The 24,306-nt window shown below is 41.9% G+C and overlaps 2 protein-coding genes across 5 annotated transcripts; both read left to right on the forward strand.

The window, feature by feature from the left end:
- LOC113007810 (ras-related protein Rab-33B) lies at positions 1 to 2,677 on the forward strand. 2 transcript variants are annotated; one of them, XM_026144756.2, is made up of 2 exons: positions 1 to 301; positions 1,434 to 2,677. In XM_026144756.2, exons 1-2 carry the CDS (start codon positions 44 to 46, stop codon positions 1,878 to 1,880), a joined length of 705 nt encoding a protein of 234 aa, XP_026000541.2. In that variant the 5' UTR covers positions 1 to 43; the 3' UTR covers positions 1,881 to 2,677. The 2 variants fall into 2 exon arrangements, with proteins under 2 accessions (XP_026000541.2, XP_026000542.2); XM_026144757.2 differs by having other exon boundaries at positions 1,440 to 2,677.
- A 472-nt stretch (positions 2,678 to 3,149) lies between these two features.
- katnal1 (katanin p60 subunit A-like 1) lies at positions 3,150 to 12,552 on the forward strand. 3 transcript variants are annotated; one of them, XM_026145543.2, is made up of 12 exons: positions 3,150 to 3,287; positions 3,838 to 4,011; positions 4,639 to 4,799; positions 5,587 to 5,740; positions 5,863 to 5,987; positions 6,088 to 6,193; positions 8,512 to 8,670; positions 8,902 to 9,028; positions 9,250 to 9,384; positions 9,569 to 9,695; positions 10,856 to 10,885; positions 11,023 to 12,552. In XM_026145543.2, exons 2-12 carry the CDS (start codon positions 3,850 to 3,852, stop codon positions 11,219 to 11,221), a joined length of 1,485 nt encoding a protein of 494 aa, XP_026001328.2. In that variant the 5' UTR covers positions 3,150 to 3,287; positions 3,838 to 3,849; the 3' UTR covers positions 11,222 to 12,552. The 3 variants fall into 3 exon arrangements, with proteins under 3 accessions (XP_026001328.2, XP_026001330.2, XP_080146726.1); XM_026145545.2 differs by lacking the exon at positions 10,856 to 10,885; XM_080290600.1 differs by lacking the exon at positions 11,023 to 12,552 and having other exon boundaries at positions 10,749 to 10,886.
- The last annotated feature ends 11,754 nt before the right edge of the window (positions 12,553 to 24,306 follow it).

Consider the following 24,306-nt stretch of genomic DNA (forward strand, 5'->3'; position numbering starts at 1 on the left):
ATTTCAGAGCTGTAGCGCCGTCCAGACCGCGAGAAGATGAGCAATGGCAATAGAAAACAAACCTGGGGAGGAATTTGACACAATTTTCAGTCGAAACGATTCCCTGGAGCTCTCCTCTCACCACGAATACGACACTACACACGCTCGGATTTTCAAGATAATAGTAATAGGAGACTCAAATGTGGGGAAGACGTGTTTGACCTACCGGTTCTGCGGGGGCACTTTCCTGAAAAACCCTGAGGCAACTATCGGGGTCGATTTCAGAGAGAGGACGCTGGAGCTGGACGGAGAGAGTATCAAGGTGAGAAGTCCTACATTTCAAGAAAGGCACACGGCAGATACCTGTGAACGTTCACTGTTTTTTTTGGCTATGTTAGGTTTATAGGTCAGCTCACAGAGCCTGACCTGGAGTCTGTTTTCAGCCTGTAGGCATGTGATGGAGCTTACTTTGACCAGTTGTTAAAATGAAGGCTTTGTCACCCCTATGAGGCCATTGTCATTGTTCACAAGAAAGGGAATAACGAAACTTGGTGTAAAGCCAGTTCATAGTCATTTCTGTTCTTCCACATATAAGTGTTTATCTTCATTCTATCCTCATTTGCCTGGAGATTTCCCCCCTTTTTACGAGCTTCCAGTCAAAGTGAAACAGATCATGCCCCAGTCTGATGAAGTGATCCAGATGCAACACAATAACAGGTCACCCAAGTAGATTTTTAATAGTTTTTCCCGCAAATTTAAACCCATTTTTTGGAGATGCTGTCAAAAAAGGTCTATTTTGGAGCACTTTCCACAGCAGACAATTTGACTCATCACAGTGGGAACATGCAGTCTATAATAATGACACTAATGTTAGCTCTGTCTGTCGGTGTTTCAGTAAACCATGACAGTGAGTGAGTAAAAGGCAGTGAGCCAGGATGCACATTACCCGATTGCCGATAAAAGGAATTCAGCCATCTCTGGTTTAATAATTTAAACTTCAGGTTCTCCTTCTGTAAGATGCCCAAGTGTCTGCTGCAAAAATGCCCTAACTATCCTAACTTCACCAACATTTGTTTGAGCAAGTGCAAAAATCCAGTCTGTGGTGATAATGTATAGCTTATTCTGCTGTGCAGTATCCTTCCATTGTTTCCCTGAAGCTGCTAAAACTTTGTTTTGAAAAAAAAAATCAAGATGCATCATGCTGAATCATTAAGAAAAAACCAGTATTTAACTCTGCAGAAATAGAGATGTATATTTACACACACACACATAAAGCATATGTAGTAAGAACAAACGTTGAAGGTTGGAGCTGAGCAGCATAAACAAAATAGGGAAGCTGGAATGACGCTTTGCTGCCTCCTATTGAACTGGCTGGCAAAAGCACAAATATAAAATAACACTGGCCATATGCTTTAAATAGGACTCTGTGGCATCATTTTTTTCTGCTGTGCTAGTTACAGATTTGGGACACAGCAGGTCAGGAGCGCTTCAGGAAGAGCATGGTGGAGCACTACTACCGCAGCGTCCACGCTGTCATCTTTGTGTACGACGTGACCAGCCTTTCTTCCTTCGAGAGCATCCCCGAGTGGATTCAGGAGTGTAGCCGGCACTCCGTGGGGCCCCTTGTGCCCCGCATCATGGTAGGAAACAAGTGTGACCTGAGGGACCGCCGGGAGGTTCCCACATCAGCCGCACAGTGTCTCGCTGACAGCTACAACTTCCCACTGTTTGAGACTTCAGCCAAGGACCCATCTGAGAAGGAAAACGTGGATGCTATCTTTCTGACTTTAGCTTACAGACTGAAGAGCCACAAACCCCTGAGACTAAAGCAACCCAGTGAGAGCAATTTGAGGCAAATGTGGAACCAGAGAGAGCGGGAAGCAGCAACTTGTCAATGCTGAGGTCACCTACATCCTCCATGGATGTACTTGGATTATTTAATACTATAATGGCAGTCCTTCAGGAGTGTGCTGAGAAAAGCAGATTTCAACAACACGAGGCTTAAAATTTACAAAGCACTCTCAAATCAGTTAGCTAGAAATGATAGAAGCTTGGCAAGATTTTACAATTTTCCCTGCCTGGTATGAGGCACAGCTAAATTAAATAAACAAGTCCGTAAAATGCATGAATGCATATGGAGGTATGCTGAGTATTTGTAGCCCAAACTGCACTTCGATCGCCGAGTCTGCAAACTGAAGATTGCAGAGCGCACTTTAGTGGATGCATGATCATAAATGATATGCAGCCGTCGTCAGTACAGCAACATTACTGCACTACAATGTATCTGCAGCTCTCAATGCAATTAAAAGACAAACTTAATGAAGAGAAAATTTGATTTTTTTTGTGTGTGTGTAAAGGGACCAATAAGATATGCTGATACTGTGACAAACACTGCAATTGTGCAATTGCAATTGAAGTGATATTTTAGTTCTTAAAAGTGCAGTGTGAGACTTGGTGCTGTTATTGAATGTATTTGTGTCAGCTCATGCACATGGAGAGCTGTCTGGAAAGAAAGCTCAAGAACACAAGGGATAAAATATAGCTGCTCCACATAGTTCACTTGAAAAGCATGCCGAAAAAGAAACTCAGTGGATCTGAGGAAAAACACCACAGCTGACTGTTTCATTTGTTGCATGTATACAATAATAATAATACACTGTACAGATGCAAATCAATAAAAGTGGTTGTTTCAGTGTCATCTTTTCCGAATGTTTCTGGTGTTGTTTGCCACTTGAAGTGTAATGTCACTGCTCTGTCAGTTATTGCTTCACAGCAATTATTTTTCATTTTAATTCATGACCTGTAGACAATCTAGATCCACTTTAATTTCTGCTAAGGAAAAAAAAGTCTCACTTAATCACCTGAAAAGGATCGTGTTACATGATTAAAAGTTCCAAAACTACAGCTACAAGCTTTGTAGTGAAATTAAAGACGATATCTTGCAGTATTTGACACGTTAGCGGCGACCAGTGGCAGACTTGTGCACGACATAGTTCTTGATAAATTAGCGAAAACATGTAAAATGGCAAATCCGTCACTTGTAGCTAATTTTGTAGTTATACATAGAATACATCTAACACATTTAGGCCTTACTAGGTTAGATTAATACGATCACAGGTCGGCAGCTGAGTTGCTTTCATCGGCGACGTCTAGGGTGTCACATTTACCAGCCTGCAGCAAATCCGTGAAAGCAGCACGGCAAAAAGCTGTTTGTATTCCTCGCGCGGCGTCTCTCCGCGGCCATGGTAACACTGTCCTCAATGCTGGACATCTGATTAAAAACATACAAGCGAGGGCTTTTCATACAGGTATGAGATTTTTTTTTTCTGTGAACACGCAATTAAAATTTAATTTAGCTCGTCGTGAGTGTGTTTGTCTACGGGAAATTTGAACGCAAGCTGGGAGGATTAAGTACCGTTTGGGTTATTGGCACAGGATTCGTTTTGTTTTCTCGTCTGTGGCCTAGTAGCAAGCTAGCAAAGGGCTAACGCCGGTAATATTATAGGGTGTGTTAAAAAAGAAGCTGATTTGAACAGAGGTTTCATTTAGTAATCAGGTAAAGCGCCCCGGGCAAATGTGTTCATTCAAAACCGACATCAGCTAGCTTAACTAACGTGCTTTACCGGGTGTAGCCGTTTCTGAGTTATCTGATGGGCAGCCGACATTCAAGGAGCTGCCCCATCTTGTTATGAGATTCGGTTATAATGAGGACACTTAATAATAATAATAATAATAATAATAATAAAAGGAAGAAAATGTGGAGGCTTTAGATTGAAACACTGAACTAGCATTAACCTTTGAACTCTTACTGTTTCACTAATCAGGTCATGCAATTGCTTGTTTCTTTTTTCCATGTAGCTGTTATAAATCATGAATCTTGCAGAAATATGTGACTACGCCAAGAAGGGCCGTGAGTACGCCTTGCTTGGGAACTATGACTCCTCCACTGTGTACTACCAGGGCGTCATTCAACAGATCCACAAGCACTGTCAGTCCCTCAGAGACCCTGCACTTATAGTCAGATGGCAACAGGTGAGTCCCCTGGTATATTAGTTACTGAACCTGAGACTTCAGTTCAACTGTACGTAGGACTTAATCCTGGATGAAAAGCTTTCCTTTGATGTCAAAGGCTGTTTTTTTTTTTGTTTGTTTTTTTTTTTTGTTTAAGGTGCATTATTTTAAGAAAGTTTTCATTTGTGTAATTTCTCATGTTTGTTCCGATCTATTAGCTTGGTCGTCTCTGGTGGACAAAACACATGTAAAAGCATTCTGTAATGTTGCTGGTGTAAATGCAGAGACATTGTAAGAGAGAAGCACGGCAGTCAAAGAATCCTGAATTTAAAACTAACTACCCAAATTGTTACACACACACACACACACACACACACGCACGTGTATGTATGTGTGTGTGTGTGTGTGTGTGTGTATATATATATATATATATATATATATATATATATATATATATGGCGTGTGTGTGTGTGTATATTGTGTTTTACGCCCTGCTTCATGAAGGAGTTTTTTTTTGTTTTGTTTTTTTTGGCCTAACATTGTGCATTGTTTCGTTTTTGGGTTTTTTTGTATGTTTTTGTTAGTTCAGCTGCTGTATTTTCAGCTGGATGGTCAGTGATGCAGTGCACCTCTTCCCTTTGTTTCCAGCTTAGTAAGGAACTGACTGAGGAGTACGAGCAAGTGAAAAGTATCATGGCAACGCTGGAGAGCTTTAAGTTAGAGAAGCCGACTGACATCCAAGCCCTGCAGCCAGAGGAGAGACTAGAAGATCCAGCTGTGTGGCCCCCTCCCATCCCTGCAGAGCACAGGTGTGTGGATGTGTTGGAGCTACGTTTTTAGCTTCATGGATTTTTTTTCTTCTTTTCCTGCGGTCAGTTAAAATAAATAAGTGAAGTTTTGAAAATGTGAGCCAGCAAACATATTTAGCGTTATAGTAAGCATGTCACACTGTGATCTAAAAAGGTTTGGGTTATAATTTTGTTTTAAACTATTCTCCAATCTCACCCATTATTAAACTAAATGCTCAGTGCAGTGTCTTAGCCTCACTTCCTAAATTCTGGAGGAAAAATTTTATTATTCTGAGTCCATTAATATATATAATATATATATAATACATATAATACCAGGAAAGCTTAGAAAGATTCTTGCAGACTGCTATCTTTTTGTCAGTTCTCTCTTTTGTTCTTTTCATGTTGAGTTTAAAACAACAAAAACACAAAATATGGACTTTTCCCCTTTAACTGCAGATTACAAATGCTTTCTTAGTGACAAACTATATCTGTATTTAACTTACTGTACATCAGTTTTGACAGAGATGATTGTTACTGATGCTACCCAGAAACTGTGTGGAACACAACATCTCCATAAGGAAGCGCTCTTTAAAGTACAAAGAGACATATTTTGCATAATCACTTTCATCTCTACAAGCACAATGTGCCTCTGCAGAAAAGTAGCAGAGCTCGTTTATAACTAATGCTCTAAAGGAACTTTTGGTAAACCGATGGGAACCTGTGGTTGATGGCTCTCTATGTAGGTGTGTCCTATTATTATCACACTATTATCCATTAGTATATTCCTGCGCGTGTGTCTCTGTAGGAATCCTGTTCCAATAAAGCGGCCCAACAGTGGAGTGAAGCAGCAGAGGAAAGAGTCCCCTGGCCTGCAGCATCGAGGGGCAGGGCCGGGAGGCCGTGCTCAGGCCAATGCTAAAGCAGACCGGCCGGGATTCACAAAATGCAAAGATGATAAGGTTCAGACTCCAGCTGTGTCATGGTTTAGTGAACATATTGATAAATAGGAAATGAGTAAGTCTGTGCTCCAAACACATCAGGTTTTTGTTCTGTTTCTTTTCCACCTTTTTGTCTCCATCAGGGAAAGAAAGGGGGAGATGTGCCGGGGGATGAAGGGCATAAGAAGTTTGATGGCACAGGATATGACAGTGACCTAGTGGATTCGCTGGAGAGAGATATTGTGTCCCGTAACCCTAACGTGCACTGGTATGGAAGTATCCTCTGATACTTATATAATACTTCTCAGGTTCTGCAACGAGGACACATTTCAACAGTGCTGCTGGCTAATTACTTTGGTAAACTGCAGGAATGACATTGCTGATTTGGAAGATGCTAAGAAGCTCTTGAGAGAAGCAGTGGTGTTGCCGATGTGGATGCCTGATTTCTTTAAGGGCATTCGCCGCCCTTGGAAGGTACACACACATACACACACACACCTGTGATTTTTCACATATTCTCTACATGCAAACTTTATCTAGTTCCTTACTGGGGGTTTTAAAAAATGAGCGAGTAATTGCAGAAGTATATAAAGATGTTTTTCAGCTGTGAGATACTCACTTTGTTCAGTAGCACACCTACCATTTTGAGTATCTTGCAGCATGTTGCACCAGCTACATCAAAGTTTGAGCGTTAAGGTCAACACCAACTTCTACATCAAGACTAGTTAGCTTCACACTAAATCTAGTACTTTATTCAAGTGCGCCATTTCTGTTGACACTATCACTGTCAACTCAAGTCAGCCTCAGTTCGGCTCTGCAGACTTTTGTTTTATCTTGCTCCTTTCTGTCCACGTGTTTCCAAACGTTCCTGTATAATTTCCTAAAAAAATATCGTCTCATTGTATCTGATCCTGTGAGATTTGGCCTCATGCAGCACATTTCTCTCTCTCACTTGACTAATTAAAATGTCAAACTTATCATTTCTCTTCTAACGTTAACAACTCTGCCGTGGGATAAAAGATTCCACCAACAACTTAACAGTTCCAAGTAAATACAGCATAAAATCACGTTGAAGGCGTTCACAGTCAACATGTGCTTATTTTAAATAAAGACAATAAATAATAATATTTTGGCTCGCCTAACAGTAACATTAACAGTAAATGTTAAACAAGTCGTGCCTGTTCAGAATCAGAAAGTGACGCCTTCCTTTATATTTCTGTCTTGTGTTCATGCATGCAAATTTCCATAAAGTCGAGGTTCAGCGAGTGGAGAGGGAGAGCACGCTAACACAGAGAGCTTGAGAAACATCACAAAAAACCATTAAATAATCAAATAGTTTTCATTTGTGAAAACTTCTGCCTCAAATAAATGACTGATGAGGAAGATGAAGACACATTTTAAGAATAAGAACCAGTCTGCAAATGTCATTTGATAAAATGGAACAACTTGCATATGTAATGTCATTCATATTATCTCTAAACAGGTAACATCTACCAATACACTGCAGAATGCAGTTGGCTAAATTCAGAAAGAGCAGTAAGCTTCGGAGATTGGCTGATCACGTAGCCTGATCACAAGTAAAATGCGGCAACTAAAATATTTTTACAAAGTCAAAGTCTCCACAGACTCCACAGAGATGGGAGGCTTCTTCTGCATCAGCCTCGTTTAAACTTTCATCATGTGAGACTGCTTCCCCTGAGGCCCAACCATGTGAGGGTTAATACTTTATGGGGGGAGTTATAGCAGCACAATGCTTTTCATTTGTCTTATATAGGCATGCATAATTAAAATTCTTCACTAACTTTAAATAGATGGATAGTCTTTCTTTTTCTTTTTTTAATCACTGAAGGTGAAGTAAAATTAAAGAGCGATAAGTCAGTTGCAGAGGAAAACAGGTCAATGGTTGTTTTCTCAGCACACAGGTGAGTGGAGGTATGTGTTTTGTTAGCACGCACATTTAGGTCTACGCAGTTCCGTTTTGTTCTGTGCTCTGCAGCACGTCTGAGTGTTTCTACTCCTAATGCAGGTGCACATACGCTCCCATCTGCTCCTGCTGAGATTCTGATCAATACCCACCGCAGTACTGTTTTATATTCCGAGTCGCTCGACTCAGTCCTGCAGTCAGCATAAGACACACTAGCCTAAATTGACTGAGGCATAAAAATAAAATTTCTTTAAAATGAAATGGATTATGTCAGCCGTGCTTCCTTTTGTGGTTTCTGTAATCTCCGTAGCAAAAGGCGCCAAGCAGATATAGAAGTGTTAGACGGCGGAGTGGCAGCGATATTAAAAAATGGTTATAGAGGAGATTTAAATCAGGGTTTGACACTTTTGTTTAATATCACAGGCTTTTAAATAACATGCAATTATCCAGTCTCAAACAGGGATTACAGTCTACGGGAAGGCAATCCATTCACATTCAGACTAATATCCTATTCTCACAGGAGCGAGCTTTAGAGGTGCTGGTAAATGGATTTTTTTCTTTTCTTTTTTTTAACATCTGGACTGAGCTAGCCCCCTCCCCCCCAAATCTCCTGTGTGCTCAACTATCGTAATGTTTAACTTGGTATCGATCTTCTCATGTGAGTCTTGACAAGGCAGCCATTAAGTCTATTTCCCAGGAAGTTCTTAAAAGGAATGTGGGAGCCGCATACTGATATAACAACTGTTAATGGTCGTAGTGAACTGAATACTGATCTTCTGTGTTTGCAGCCTGATCCTTTCTCTGTGTGTGCGTGTTCATTTGTTTACTTGTCTAATGTTTTAAGATTGTGTGACATTTTGCTTTTTAGGGTGTATTAATGGTCGGCCCTCCAGGTACGGGGAAAACCATGTTAGCCAAAGCCGTGGCCACAGAATGTGGGACCACTTTCTTCAACGTGTCCTCCTCCACGTTGACCTCCAAATACAGGGGCGAGTCGGAAAAACTTGTCCGTCTGCTGTTTGAAATGGTGAGCGTGTGTGGAAATAAGCATTTGGGCCTATGGGCAAAATGCTGAACCCTTGCATTTTATCTCCTTCCCTGTGAGTGTGCGTGTATGTTTTTTGAATGGGTGAATCAAAGTGAAATTACGAAGCACTTTGGATAAAAGCAGCACAGAAGAATGCGGCCGCTTCCTATTTACATGTGTGTGCACTGCAGCGGAAAGGAAACTCACAATGCGAAACTTCTTCCTTCTCAGGCCCGATTTTATGCGCCAACGACCATCTTTATAGACGAGATCGACTCCATCTGTGGCAGGAGAGGAACATCTGATGAACACGAAGCCAGCCGCAGGGTCAAATCTGAACTTCTTATTCAGATGGATGGTTAGTGGATTAGAGAAATGGGTGAAGCTGTGCGCGGCTTGCTGTTACAGTTAATCAAGGATATTGCAAAAATTTGAATTAGAAGCAAACGGGACAGGTGTCATAATGCATTTGTCCCTTTGGCGCCTCATTACAGCTAAATGACTTTTTGAGATACTTTGAAACTGAATGTGTTGCGTAAACAAGCTGAAAATTTTGTTTTGTTGTTTTTTTGCGAGCAGGTGTTGGGGGAGCCCTGGAGGGTGACGACCCCTCTAAGATGGTGATGGTCCTGGCTGCCACAAACTTCCCTTGGGACATTGATGAAGCTTTGCGACGACGGCTGGAAAAGCGGATCTACATCCCTCTGCCCTCAGGTGACCTCACCAGGCACAGACTGACAGCACAGAAACTAAGATGACTGATGACTTTGTAACACCGTGGACTTCTAATCATTGTTTTATGTGCCTCTCTAATGCTTTTCATTCCCATTTCTCCTTAACTGGTTTTCAGATGCATTGCCCTTAAATTAAAACAATTTTTGTGTGTATTTGGATTTAGCTGTTGGTCGTGTCGAGCTTCTAAGGATCAACCTGAGAGAGGTGGATTTGGCTACAGACGTAAATCTGGACCTCATTGCTGAGAAGATCGAGGGCTACTCTGGAGCAGACATCACCAACGTCTGCAGGTGTGCATGGTTTAGAAACTGATTATCAGTTTATGTTTCATGTTTTATATACAGAACACAGTAAAGCAAATGCTGCTTTGTGTTCTTTGTTTCAATATGCTCGTACCTAAACTATTAAAAGATTGTTATCACTGCACGTTACTGTTGGGGTAGCATGTAATAAGTGGTGAGATGGCAAACTGTTGCTGTGGAGCTAAAAACTTCTGATTGGCTCTGGGTCTTTAGCAGAGTTCCCAATTTGCGAGTGCTGTGTAAAACTAGACTTTGACTGATTTTATATTCTCCTAATTCACTTTATCCAGAGTGGCTTACGAATGCTGCTGTGCAATTTATCTTTTTTAAAAGCCTGAAGCAAGAGTAGTGATCGTCCTGCTAGCACACTGGAAGCTCAGGCTTTTTCCTCTCTGTTTTTCACAAGTACTGCCACAAAGCAGTTTTCGTGCTCAGCAGCCTCAACCTTACAGAGCTTTTGGAAAAACTCCTTCCGGGGTAGGGATTTTACCTTGCAATTTGAAAGGTGTGGGCCTTTATGTCTCTTCTTCTTGGTCAGTGGACAGTTAGGGTTATATCGCCACCTATTGCTTTGTCATGTTTTGTGGCCTGCACCTGCATGTAGACTAAATTTAAGTTACAAATCGTTGTCTTTTTAGTAAACCTCCAATTTTTGAATCACTGTGGTACTTTAATCTGGCCCTGAGAAAAAATAATTTTATCTAATTCATAACTGCAATGCCTTCTTTTAGTACCTTTCCATATAAATACCAATCAACTCAGGAACACAGGCTGCTAGTAATTTGCTTCATCTCTACCTAAATGTATAACTCTGTTATTACTTGCTAAATAAGCAAATTATGCAAAGAGTAACTGCACACACGATAATGATAATTTGACTGTCAGATCATGAGGTCACGTCGTCCCTGTTGTGTTTTTATCAGCTCTGTCTCTTCAAACACGCAGCACTGTTTTGATTGTAGTGCAGTGTAGCAGTTTTTTTAGTGTAAGACTTTTATCCTCACTGTCCTGTCCTTGATGTGGGGATCCTTTCTGCTGTAGCACTGGCAGGAATGGCAGGCATTTCATGCATCCAAAGCTGTCTCTGCTCATCTCTCCCTCACATTGTTTCATTGACCTTGGATGCATGCTCATTGTCCAACATACAGCGTAGCCTGCAGGATTTCATCACAGCTCAGGTACAATCCTTTCTGACAGGGCTAAAACACAGCAAATGTGTAATTTAAAACAGTGCAATTATGTTTGGCGTGCCAAGACTAACTGTCTTCTGTCTGCCTCTGTCCACTCCCTGCTTGTTTCTTTACACATACGTCAGGGACGCCTCCATGATGGCGATGCGTCGTCGAATCCAAGGCCTGAGCCCCGAGGAGATCCGAGCTCTGTCCAAAGAAGAGCTGCAGATGCCCGTGACCATGGAGGACTTCACACTGACACTCAAGAAGATCTCAAAGTCTGTTTCTGCTGCAGACCTGGAAAAATACGAAGCCTGGATGGCTGAGTTCGGGTCAGTATAGAGATCGGTGGTGATTAGAGCCAGAGGGGCGAAAACCGTGAGAGGAGGACTGATAGCTTTGAAAATATTAAGGCCTTGAAAAGCAGCAGTGGAGTGAGCGCTTGTATTTCAACAAGTCAGCACATCAGGGATCAGAAAGACTGGTGCCTTTTAGGGAACATGAAAAAGGTGGCTTCACCCCTGCAATTTCACTTGCTGTCCAGAACTGTGTTTGTAGAGATGTCAGTCATCCAGCCCACTCAGGTGACCCGATGAAGGCTGGGTAAACCTCTCACACTGGGAACTTTTATGTAAACTACCAGCTTAATACACACAGGGAATGTGCATAAGGTTTTATACATGAGACCTCATGCAAGAACAGTTTTACACTGCAGAGCTTTCAAGTCCAGCATCTAAGAACACCGTTTGAAACCGTGTACAGCTGTTTTCACACAAGACTCCCTGGAAAAAGTCGAGGGAATTAGATCTGAAAATTATCCATAGTTGTTCTTTCCTACATGTGGCACACAGCAGGAAACAGTTACCAGTTAGATTTGCTGTAGGTGAGGGGGCCATCTGAATAAGGCAGGAGGCAAGACACAAAATGTGTGAATACACCAGACGAACATTTAGCTGCGCTATTCTCACATTAGTGCGGGCTGATTTCACACAGGCTTGAGCGGGCAGGTTAAAACTGTCTCCGATCACATGTGCCTCTGTGAAGTAATGTCTAGAATAATTCAAGGTGTGAAAACAGCTAAACGAGTTAGATATCCTATCAGACACACGTTGCACCCGGACAGTGACTTGCAAATAGGTCACCGTCTTACAGAAATATTGGTGAAATTACTGCAGCACAGCAGGCAACATTAAAGAAAATGTCTTTCAAATTAACAAAAAATCTCTATATAAAGTGCACGAGTGGACCTCTCATGAATTTCATTTCAGAATGTGAGAAGTTCTCTTAAATCTGTCACTTAGGGACAAATCTGTTCTTGCACGAGGCCCCCGTGTCATAAAAAACTTCTTGAGGAGCTCATGTATTTATTGCTGACTGAACAAACTTGAACTGAACCTCAATATTGTGGTAGGTTTAGAATAAAGTGTTGCACTGGCACACGGCGCAATATCTTTGTGTCTTTTGACTGAGTGATTGTCTGTTCTGTTAAGTTTTATGTTGTGTTGTTGGTTTTAATATCTGTTTTTAATTAATGTTATGTTTCAATGAGAAAAGCATATGTAGTCATACTTTTTGAAAAGAGGACATGAGCACTGGAACCATGAATTATTTTTTCTGTTTGTTTATTTGTTTGTTTTTAGTTAAATTAAAGAAAATACTTACCTCACCAAAAATCCTTGACTTCTGTTTTTAATGTAAACACTTAAACTTAGACAGGTTATGTCTTGTAGAATAGAAGGGACACTCAAAAAAGGCAAACATGAAGCAATTATTTGACATTTGAAATGTTTGGGGGTTTTTTTAAGTTTATTAATTCAAATATTTAATCATTAAGGAAAATATGCTTTGTATGAACCAAATAGATACCAAGCAAGTAAATTCCATTTGATCAATTTCAAGTTAATGTCATGTTTTATACTGTACTTGTATAACAAAATTACATGAGGAAAAAAACAGAATTTTATTTTTTGAGTGCAGATGGTATGTTTATATTTTCCTTTTTGTTTTTATATGTAATTCTATACCGGCTATTCTTGGAAATGCTGCTGCTAGTCACAAAAAAAAAAAAAAGAAAGAAAGTCCTCTTACGTTTTCTTTCTCCAGAAAAAGCTGCATCACACTATTGGCTGAACAGAGATGGATCTGTTGGCATTTGAGCCAAAAGTTGAGGTGTCTTCGGAAAACTCTGTAAAGCTCCTGTGCAGGTTAAAAAGGCATGACAGCAGGTGTGATGTTAATGCAGCAAAGTGTAGATTAGTCTGTGTATTGGGTTAGAGATGGTACATCAGCCTGTTTACTACACTTAATACACTATGACCACCGTACGATTTGTATGAGCTGTAAGATTTTCTAAGATGCTGGCTTTTGTTCTTCTGTTTTTCCTGTGTAGTGCTCAGGCGCTAATAGGTTTTTCTAGGCCAACAGATGTGCATTTGATGTCTGAAATGTCTTTTATTCAGACATCACACAAATTGGTTCAAAGCGCAGTCCTAGCCCTGACTGTTTGTTCTCCGATAAATCTTAAACAGATTTTATTGCAGGTGGATTTATTGTCAAACGGCGTCTGTATGCTCGAATTTTCCAACTGCTGAAATGTACTGGAAGCTAATTAGAAAAGACTGGTCAAACGGAAAGAAAAAGGAGATTACTGTGCCTCTGCACTCTGACAACAACACTCTGACAACCTCGAGATAAAAACCTTCACAAAAGTGCAAGGATGGCCTTGACTAGACTTTTGAGTGACCTCACAAAACATGTTTTTTGCCACAAGCACAAACTAATTATGAAACAGTTTCACACAGAAATGAAGAAGCAGTGTCATTCTATACAAAAAAACTAAACAAAACCTCATCAGTAGGGCTGTTCATATAACGATATCTTTCATTTTACACTATCGTTTGTTTCGTGGTGTCGCAAAATAAACTGTTTACGGCAATATTTTTTCATTTGATGGTCACTGTAGTGGCTATATTAATTTCTTAAAGTTCTCTCTTTCTCTTATATTTAATATAACCACACTACAGACGGACAACCGCCTGTTTTTATGCGTTGTGGTTAGCAACAACGACGGTAACACCATCGCGTGTCCGCTTGTTTATTTTCCACATAAACCTTTCACAATAAAGCTCAAGATCCTGTTGAGACTTTTCAAAATAAACTGAATCACGTGAAAGAGCAGATTATTTACGGATGAGAAGTAAAAAAGAGCCGCCAGGTGCTAAAAAATAAACCTTAGACTCAAACAACAGCTTTTCCCCGCAGCACGCCGTGTAATAAATACAAAGAAAACGGCGGCTGGTACAACTTGTGTTTAAAAATGTATAGTTTCATGCATCAGTTAAAACACTGGACTCCAGCTACATGACGCGCAGATGGAAACACTTCCCGCAAGTCGAGCTGTCCGACATTCACAGAATTTACAGAAAATGTTACATTTTTGTGATTTATATCGGGATATGAGATTTTGGTCATATCGCACAGCCCTACTAATCAGATACTAAAATCTCGACAGTAGTCTTCGGTCCCCACTCTGAAGGTGGGTTGACCGTATATGTTGTATTAGAGTCTAAATCCCAGATTTTATCTGCATTGTGCCAACATTGCTATTTATTTTTGCATGATATGACATATCCTTCTTTACAACAATACATAACTCTATAAAGGTTTTCAAACTCTTGTATATGGAAATTTTTAGTAACATTCACTTGCTTGCCAGTTAATTGTGTGCATCTATATTTATCTGAAAGGACTGTACCCATACAGCTGGAGAGCTCACTGAAGGTATCTGTTTAATATATGATTACACAAAAGTAGTTTTTTTTCCAATATTTCCACACTATATATATAGTACTGTGCAAGAATCTTGAGACATGCCTCGTGTCATTATATTTTGCCAGAAAAATTGTCAGTTGGTAAAGTGATGTTTTGAAACGTGCAGACATACATGGTAGTAAAGAACATAAGGTAAGAACAGAGTTTTTACAATATTTGGTGTGACCACCTTTATTTCTATGACACTGCTGAACTCATTGAAGCAAGCTCCTGTAGGAGTCTATAGGAATAGTTCTCCAGGCTTTTTGAAGCTCTTCTTTGGATGTTGCCTGCCTTTTTTTCTGTCTTCTGTCGAGATGATCCCACACTGCTTCAACAATGTTGAAATCCAGGGTCTGGGGAGACCAATCCATGGCTGATAGTGTTCCACTGTGTGTTTTTCTATCCAAGGGATGCTTTTCATTGGCAGTGTGTTGCTGAAAAATGAAGCTATTGCGAATTAGATCCTTTCCCCGGATGGTATTGGATGTGTGATCAAAACCTCATGGTACTTTTTTGTGTTCATAATTCAATTAATTTTGACAAGATCTCCAACACCAGTGGCTGAAAACTCTAATTTTTACTAAGTTTTTCTGCCAGAGTGCTCAAAATGTTAGCTTTCATAATCAACCATGGCCATTTTAATAATCAATAAAATATTGTTTTAGTGATGTGTTTTCTTGTAGTTCACAACCACATTCTTGCATGTGTCTTTCAGTATCTTAGGCCATTCCTTTTTCAGCATAGGCCACTCAAGAACCTTCATATGATTATTGGTGAACTATTTCTGGATAGCTTTGGCCTTGTGTCTGGGATACAGTTACACGTAAACCCAAACAAGAGGCCGATTGTTTTATGTTCTCATCAAGGATCAAGAATCTAGCTCACACTTTTTGTGATCCTGTGCCTGTACTAAAGGAAGCAAAATTGAATTGCATGCACTCCTGTCCTCCTCTATATAAAGACTGCTACCATGTGGCCAAACAGCTCGAGTTTTGTTTTGCCAGATCACAAACTGGATGACTAGAAAGCTTCACTCTTCTCTAAGCGCTGCTTTCCAAAAGCTAAACAGGTACACTGCAGCTTCTTTCTGGTTCAGGCTGACAAGTTCTCCAAGATGGCCTTGAAGGTCATTCTTAGATTACTGCTGACTTGAACAACCTTTTTGGACCAAGGCTGAGGACACTTTGGGATTACAACCTTGACATAGTTGGAGTGCTCTTGAACTTCTTTATGAAGGAATACGCAGTGGTCTTGTGAACTTGGAATCCCTTTCTAATAGCCTTGTAGCTTTGAGTGACCCACTGAGGTTCTTCACCTCAGATAACATACCATTTAGTATTTGTTTTGCAGTGGGGGCTTGTACTGCTGTTAAAGCCCCACAGACGATTTGGAAAAACTAAAAATCTAAGGGTTCGGGCAGGTGAGTAAGTGACGGACAAGGTAAGCGACTCATGTTGTAACTGACGTCAGACGCCGGAGATTTTGGCGGAAAATTAAAGCAAATGGTAGTTTAGATTTGAACAAATTCATTTAAGCTTCAGCATTACCAAATACACTTATCAATTGTCTTATAACTAACACTATTTGTCTAAATAATCTCCAACACCCTGGAGAACAACGAGGAGAGTTTAGAGACTCTCCAAGATTACATCGATCAGTGCTTTCAGGATCTCGTGATGAAGAAGACCCCGTGTGCAGCTTCTCCGGCCAAAGCTGAGACGCCGTCGTCGAAAAGACAACGCCCGGCAGATTCCCCCGGCTCAACATCGCCAGCCGGCAAAGATATTGCCGACATATTGGAGTCAATCGACAAGCGATTGTCCAGTTTCGACGCAAGGCTGTCCTTGGTGGAGATTCTTCATCGAGAATTTAAATGCTTGCGAGAATCCCTGGAGTACAGCCAGCAGCAGGTGGAAACGCTTGCTGCTGAAAATGCCACGCTAAGGGAGTCGGTGAAATGTCTCACAGATAATGTTACCCAGCTCAATAGAGAAAATAAAAAAATAAAAGAAACAGTTATCGATCTACAAGCTCGTAGCATGCGTGATAATCTGGTATTTTCTGGTATTCCAGAAGCCGCTGGAGAGGACGCGGAGACCACGGTAAAAAGCTTCATCAAAACCCACCTGAAGCTGCCGGAGGACACTGTGAAGAACATCGTCTTCGATCGGGTACATCGCCTCGGCCCCATTCGGGCTACGGCCGGGAGACCACGTCCTATCGTGGCCAAATTCGGCCACTTCAAACAAAAGCAACATGTGAAAAGCCGCGGCAGGGAATTAAAAGGAACGGACTTCAGCGTGAACGACCAGTTCCCCAAAGAGATCTTGGAACGACGCAGGGTCCTCTTCCCAATCCGACGCGGCTTCATCCAGAAGGGCTCCCGCGCTGTCATCGCTGTGGACCGGCTGTACGTGGACGGACAGCTCCACCGCGACCCCAACATCACTCCGTGGCTGTATTAACCTCACACCAGATAAGAATCAGCTACACCATTTCCCTATCCACTCACACTAACTTGCATTAACATCTGTTTAACTTACCAGTATCAAATCGCATCTTAAAGTGTGATTTCATAGCAGAATTAACACCGTCACTCTCCGTCAGTGATTTAATTGGAATGTTTACGTTTTGTTTCTGTTTTTTTTTTTCTTCTCGTTTTTTTTTTTTTTTCCTCCTCTCTTTTCCCCCTCTTGGTTTTATGCTGCTCACCCCTGTCCTTGGTTTCTTTCTTTATTCCTTTCACTGCCTCGATCACCTGCTTCGACACTCATCCACAAACATCCTTTATTTCGACACATACGCACCATGCGCTCAACGGCAGCACATTTACATCAGTCAGACAGCGCACACAGTCATATAAGATACACACACACTTAAGCCAAGCCTACTCATATTAGTAACTATGCATACACAAAGTCAGACTCAGGGAGCATCTCGCCACACATTTTTTCTCTCTCTCCTTCTCTTTATTTATGAACAAGTGACGTATTCTCTCCACCTGTCTAAGCAACGCACACAGCATACATCCCTAGTTATACACAAACATCTATGGGTACACTGAGGTTCATTACATGGAATATAAATGGAGCTGGCTCCAGAGAAAAGAGGTTAAAAATATTTAACCAACTCAAAAAACTACAGGCAGATGTTGTCCTATTACAAGAGACCCACAGACCTCTTAGAGGTTCGAATGAACTTAAAACACCTGAGTTTCCTAATGTGTTCTCAGCTTGTTATAATTCTAGACAAAGGGGAGCAGCAATTTTAATACATAAAAATATTAATTTCACAGTACTCAATACAGTTATAGATCCAGAGGGCAGATTCTTAATCATTAAACTATCTATACGTGATAAAAAGCTATGTATTGCAAGTGTATATGGTCCAAATGTTGATGATCCCTCATTCTTTCACGGTTTTTTCAGTGCACTCTCTGAACACTTAGATGGCACACTTGTTCTTGGAGGTGACCTCAACCTTGGACTAAATGAAGACATGGATAGGCTCAATACAGCGGGAACTCAGCGTAATTGGCAGTCCACAAATATAATCAAACAGTATAGGAGCGACTTTGGTCTTTGCGATGCATGGCGCTCCCTTCACCCCACCAGTAAGGAATATACTTTTTTCTCACATGTCCATCACTCCTACTCTCGTCTGGATTATTTTTTGGTCAGCAGCTCACTGCTGAACGACATTTCAGACACTGAGATTCACCCTATAGCTGTCAGCGATCATGGTCCTGTATCTTTAACACTAATGCACAAGAATAATACTACGCCAAGAAAAATATCACTACTTAAAGATGAAGACTTTATTAAATATTTTAAAAAAGAGTGGACTTCATATTTGAACTATAATGACACTCCCGAAACATCAGCTTCTGTTCTATGGGAAGCAGGGAAAGCTGTGATGAGAGGTAAAATAATTTCTTTCTCATCACATAAAAAGAAAAAAGAAAACAAAAATATTCAGGAATTAGAAAAAAACATCAAATCACTAGAAGAAGCCTACGCGTGCGACCAAGATCAGGAAACATTGAACAAAATACGCAAAACAAAACTAGAATTAAATGAGATAATTGATAAAAAAACAAAATTCTTAGTACAAAGACTACGCCTACAAAATTATGAACATGGTAATAAATCCGGTCAATTTCTAGCAAACCAGCTAAAAATAAATAAAGAAAAAACAACTATATTTGCTGTTCAAGATTTATCTGGGAACACAATATATGATCCGATACAAATAAACAACATTTTCAGGGATTTCTATAAAACGTTGTATTCACCACAAATAAACCCATCTAAAAAAGAAATTGATCAGTTTTTGGACAACATAACTCTTCCAAAATTATTGGACACTCAAGCAATGGCACTGGATTCACCACTGACACCAGGTGAACTCCAGGAAGCCCTGATAAGTATGCACAATAATAAGGCTCCAGGTCCAGATGGCTTTCCTGCAGAATTTTACAAAGAATTCTGGTCGATTCTAGCACCAGTTTTCTACAGAACGTTGTTGGAAATTAAAGAAAAGGGCAGACTTCCATCAAATATGAATTCTGCAAACATTAATCTCCTGCTAAAACCAGGCAAAGACCCTGTATATCCCTCAAGCTATCGTCCAATATCCCTTATAAATGTAGACCTTAAAATAATCTGCAAAGCTCTCTCAAAGAGACTGGAGAAAATAACCCCCCTCTTAATTCATCCTGACCAAACTGGTTTCATAAAAGGTAGGCACTCATCAACAAATACACGTAGATTACTTAATTTGATAGACTACTCATACAGTAAAAACCTAGAAACTACAATATTCTCTTTAGACGCAGAAAAAGCATTTGACAGAGTTAACTGGAAATTTCTATTTGCAACTTTACACAAATTTGGTTTTGGATCCTCTTTCATAAACTGGTTAAAAATATTATATAATTCCCCAACAGCTTGTGTTAGAACAAATGACCAGACATCCTCCAGCTTCTGTCTCTTGAGGGGCACCAGGCAGGGATGCCCACTCTCCCCTTCACTATTTGCAATTTTTATTGAACCACTAGCAGCAGCAATTAGACAGAATTCAGTAATTAAGGGCATAAAATGCAAGAACGTGGAACATAAAATCAGCCTTTATGCGGATGATGTGTTACTCTTTCTCCAAAATTCACAAACCAATATCTCTGGGGTGATTGAATTGATAAACTCTTTTGCAAGAATATCAGATTACTCAATTAACTGGTCAAAATCTACAGTCCTACCGATTAATTGCTCCTTCCATAATTCCTCTTCTACACCACTGCAATCGGGAAATATAAAATATTTAGGTATTAATGTTTCTCCCAAGCTTGCAGATCTAACTAAATTAAACCATATCCCACTTTTAAAGAAGGTAGAAGATGATCTGGCTAGATGGAAATCTCTACCCATATCACTCATGGGAAGGGTTGCCGCTATAAAAATGATGGTCTTACCAAAAATAAATTATTTATTCTCAATGATCCCAACTAAACCGCCACAAGATTGGTTCAGATCTCTAGATTCATGTATGTCCAAATTCCTTTGGAAAAATAAACCCCCACGTATAAGCTTAAAAACACTACAAAAGACCAAGGATAAAGGAGGACTAGAACTGCCTAACTTTCAGCACTACTTCTTAGCCAACAGGCTTCAGTTTATCTCAGGATGGCTAAAACACACCCTCTTAGATGAACCTTGGCTAGATGTAGAACAAGCACTCTGCAATAATCTAGAGATCTCAGACCTACCATTTATCAGCTCAAACATCCAACGACATGAATGCTTTAAAAGCATCAACATCAGCTCTTCTCTGACAGCATGGTGGGAGTTTCTAAAATTGACGGCGTCTTCATTAATCCCATGCAAACGTACACCTATCTGGAACAACCCTGACATATTACAAAACAATAATATGATAAACTTTTCAGATTGGAGTGATAAAGGAATCAAATATTTAGAACATATACTAGAAGGAACAGAATTTATTTCATTTGACGGACTAGTTACACAATATGGGATCAACAAGAAAAGATTTTTAGAATATCAACAAATTAAATCCATAGTAAAAAAGAAATTTAAACCGGGTCAAGTTGAACTACAAACACCACCAAGTGTGGTTCAATTTCTTACTCTTAAACCCCCCAAATTACTATCCAAAATATACAGAATGCTTTCTAAAACAGATGAATCAATATCACTTCCTATTGCAAAATGGGAAGCGGATTTATCAGTTAACTTAGACCTAAACTTCTGGTCTCAGATTTGCTTAAAAACCTTTCATCTAATTAGAAATCCCAGTCTTCAATTAATTCAATACAAAATATTACATAGAGTGCACTATACAGGTCATCGGATGTTCAAGATGGGCTTTACGTCTACCAACAACTGCTCACACTGCCAAACCAATTCACCGGACAATTATATCCACGCTCTTTGGTTCTGTCCACCAGTTCAGAAGTTTTGGTGCGAGATATGTGAAGACTTATCGAAGTGTCTGAAATGTAACATTCCAACTTCCCCCTTAGTGTGTTTGTTGGGCAGCTTAGATAATGTCACTTCAGAAAAGAATATCGCCCATATGGTTTTCACTGCCCTATGCATAGCCAAGAAAACAGTCCTCATGAACTGGAAAAATAAAAATAATCTTAATTCTAACCAATATAGAAATTATCTATTAGATTACATTAGTCTTGATACAGCCTCTGCCACCACATCAGATCAATTGCTCTGGGCTCCTTTGATCAGCTCCATCACCTAGTGGGGGTGGGGGGTCATAGTTTGGTCCCGCCTTCACTGTTGTGATTGGTGTGGGGGTAGGGACAGGCTTAGGGCGTCGGGGGGTTCCCCGGAGGCATCTTCCTTGGGGGGCTCAACCCGGGGTAGCGGTCATGTCCGGTTAGGGGCTCTGTTGGCTCTCCGGTGACTGTTTCCTCGCGGCTGCGTGCAGCGGGGCTAGGGGAGGGTCTGTGCTGATGGACGTGGGTTACTGACCTGGTAGCCTGGCTGCCCCTGGGTGGGTCCGGGATGGGCGTGAGGTTCTGGGGGCGCTCCGTCTCTGGGCTGGGACCCGGACCGGGCCTCGGGGGCTTGGGTCCTGGTTGGTGTGTTGCCGGGGTTGTGGGCGGGTGGGTGCATGGGGGCCCAGCCCTGGAGCAGGGTGCCGCCGGTGCGTCGAGCCACCTGGGGGGCTCTTCAACTGGTGGGGGAGATTGTCACATCTTGCAGGAGCTTTCCTCTCCTCAGGAGCTGCCTCTGCAGGAGGGGGAGATACAGGAGAGGTGGAGGAAGATCTCAGCCTGGGTGTTTATTGTCTTATGTAGTCTGGAAGATGAGTGGATGGTGGGGTGGGTGCAGTTTTCTCTGTGGTGGGGTTGGGTGGACTGTCCCGGGCTCTGTGGGGCCGGGCGGCGCTGCTGCACTGGGCCCGGTCTGGATGGGCCTGGGCCCCCTTTCCCTGGCGGGTCGCGGAGTATGGGGGTGCCTACTGGGGTCAGCGGGGGAGCTGGCCCCAGGGAGGGGTCACTTGCCCCTCCCTTCCTTCCCTCCCCATCTCCAGCTGCCTCCCTCTTCCCGCTCCACCACAACCACCCACACATGCAGGGCCTTGGAGTAGGGGTATGTCACCAGGGTGCAGAGGAGGCTACCCCCCCCCCCCCCCCTCTGTCCCCTTCTGGCTGCCTCTGCCTCAATTTTATCCCACAACTTAGACATTCACATTACTCACACTCTCATTACACATACATATAGGATCTTGGGGGTGGGCACGATGCACGGAGTCCAAAGTACCATCAGGGTGTACACCCCACCCCTGGCATCGTTGCCCACCTCTCAATTTTAAATACACGTAGACATTGAGGGCTAGCAGGAGGGACCATGCGCTTACCTGCTGCTCTCTGGCAGGTAGCTCCAAGCCCTCCTGGGTTTTAAATGCACCTTAGAACACACATGCATCAACATTACAATGAGCGGGTGGAGGGAGGTTTGGAGTCTTCTCTCACCCCCATTCTCTGCGACCTGCTGGAGCAGGGGGGCTAGGAGGAGGAGGAGTTGGCCGTCCGACTGCGGTCTGGAGTGTGGAGCCTTCCTGCTGCTGCGAAAAGGGAAACACCACCTGGGTCTGGGTGCAGTTCCCCCCTCCAGGGGCAAGGGCACCTAGACCCGGTTTGTAGAGTACGCTTGGGGAGTGTGATCGTGTGTACAACGTCTCTTTATGTCTGTCTCCACGTTGGTTGAGTGTGGAGTAAGTGCATATGAGAGCATGAGGGTGGGAATGGATGTTTGTATCTGTGTGTGCCTGTATGTCTGTGTCTATATGTCAGGTTGGGTGTCAGGCGCCACCTCTCTGGGGACATCTCAGGCCCTCCAAGGTTTGGAGGCCTATCTCCCCCTACCACCACTTCCCCTGCCAGTGGCGGACTCCCTCAGACATCGGTGCGTTGGTGGTTCTTTGTGTCCGGGGATGGGCGTCCAGCTGGCTGCCGGCGGAGCTCACGGGCGCGTCACTGCAACTCCCCCTGGCTTCTGCTCCGCGGCTGCTGAGTGAGCCCTCATCTGGGACTCTCCTCAGCTCTTTCCGGGACAGTGGCGCAGCTGCCCCTCTGTTGGTCTTCCTTGGTCTCTTGTGTTCTGGGGGCCTCTGGATGTCTGGAGTTTTGATCTCCTCCACACCTGCTTCACGCCCTGGAGGACGGGGCTGTGGCCCCCCCACACCCTCTAGCAGATTATTACATGAAGGAACCTTTTAAAAAAAAAAAAAAAAAAAACAAGCGCGTCCATGCTCACAGGTGTACACACTGGTGATCACACCCACAAACTACACCCTTTTTGGCTCCTACCTCAAAGCACACTGTGTTCTGTTGATCTTATGTGCTGCACAATAATGTTTAACATTTAGTATTTACTGTCATATTCCCATATATCATTGTGATGTTGTTTATTCTATTACTCTTGTTCTCTTCTGCTTGCTTTCTTTTTTCTTTCTCAGCAGGTGATCCAGGTGATTGATATATGCATTTTTTTTTCTCTGCCCGTTCTGTTGGTTTTTGTCTTTTGCCCTTCTCCCCCGTCCCTCTTCTCAGCTGTTTCTCTTTCCCTCTTTCTTTCTCCCCTTCTTTCCCCCAGTCAAGTCTGTCCCGTATTCAGTAAGTGAAAATAAAATAAACAATAAAAGGTGAATCAAATGGACCATTACGGCAAGGCTGGGATGGTCAGTTTGGTAAAGTAAATCCGTTGGGCATCTTTCTTTGCCTTTAGACAACAATTCTGATGGCAAAAGAGCCAAACGGGACAGGCCAAAAAAAAAAAAAAAAAAAATCTAAGGGTTCTAGGAACTTTTACATTTTCAGTTGTAATTATAATATACCAACATTTTTTATTTAAGCTTCTAGGAATTTTTTGCACTTTTGAGTGCAAAACATGAGTACTTTTGTACTCACATTTTGTATTATTCTGTCTTATTCTATCTCAATTTTTCTCCACCACGAGCATGGCCAAAGAGCTGTCAAAGGATGTTAGTGACAGGATTGTAGAGCTGTGCAAGGCTCGAATTTGCTACAGGACCATCATCAAGAAACTTGGTGAGAAGGTAACAACTATTGG

Source organism: Astatotilapia calliptera, chromosome 16 (genome assembly GCF_964374335.1).
Source record: "Astatotilapia calliptera chromosome 16, fAstCal68.1, whole genome shotgun sequence".
NCBI lineage: Eukaryota > Metazoa > Chordata > Actinopteri > Cichliformes > Cichlidae > Astatotilapia > Astatotilapia calliptera.

What these genes read in the sequence shown, in the direction of transcription:
- LOC113007810 (XM_026144756.2), top strand. Translation starts at nt 44, where the DNA reads ATGGCAATAGAAAACAAACCTGGGGAGGAATTTGACACAATTTTCAGT. An exon ending in TGGACGGAGAGAGTATCAAG is followed by an intron (nt 302 to 1,433) that starts GTGAGAAGTCCT and finishes CTGCTGTGCTAG; the next exon opens with TTACAGATTTGGGACACAGC.
- katnal1 (XM_026145543.2), top strand. Translation starts at nt 3,850, where the DNA reads ATGAATCTTGCAGAAATATGTGACTACGCCAAGAAGGGCCGTGAGTAC. An exon ending in ACTTCTTATTCAGATGGATG is followed by an intron (nt 9,029 to 9,249) that starts GTTAGTGGATTA and finishes TTTTGCGAGCAG; the next exon opens with GTGTTGGGGGAGCCCTGGAG. An exon ending in AGGATTTCATCACAGCTCAG is followed by an intron (nt 10,886 to 11,022) that starts GTACAATCCTTT and finishes CACATACGTCAG; the next exon opens with GGACGCCTCCATGATGGCGA.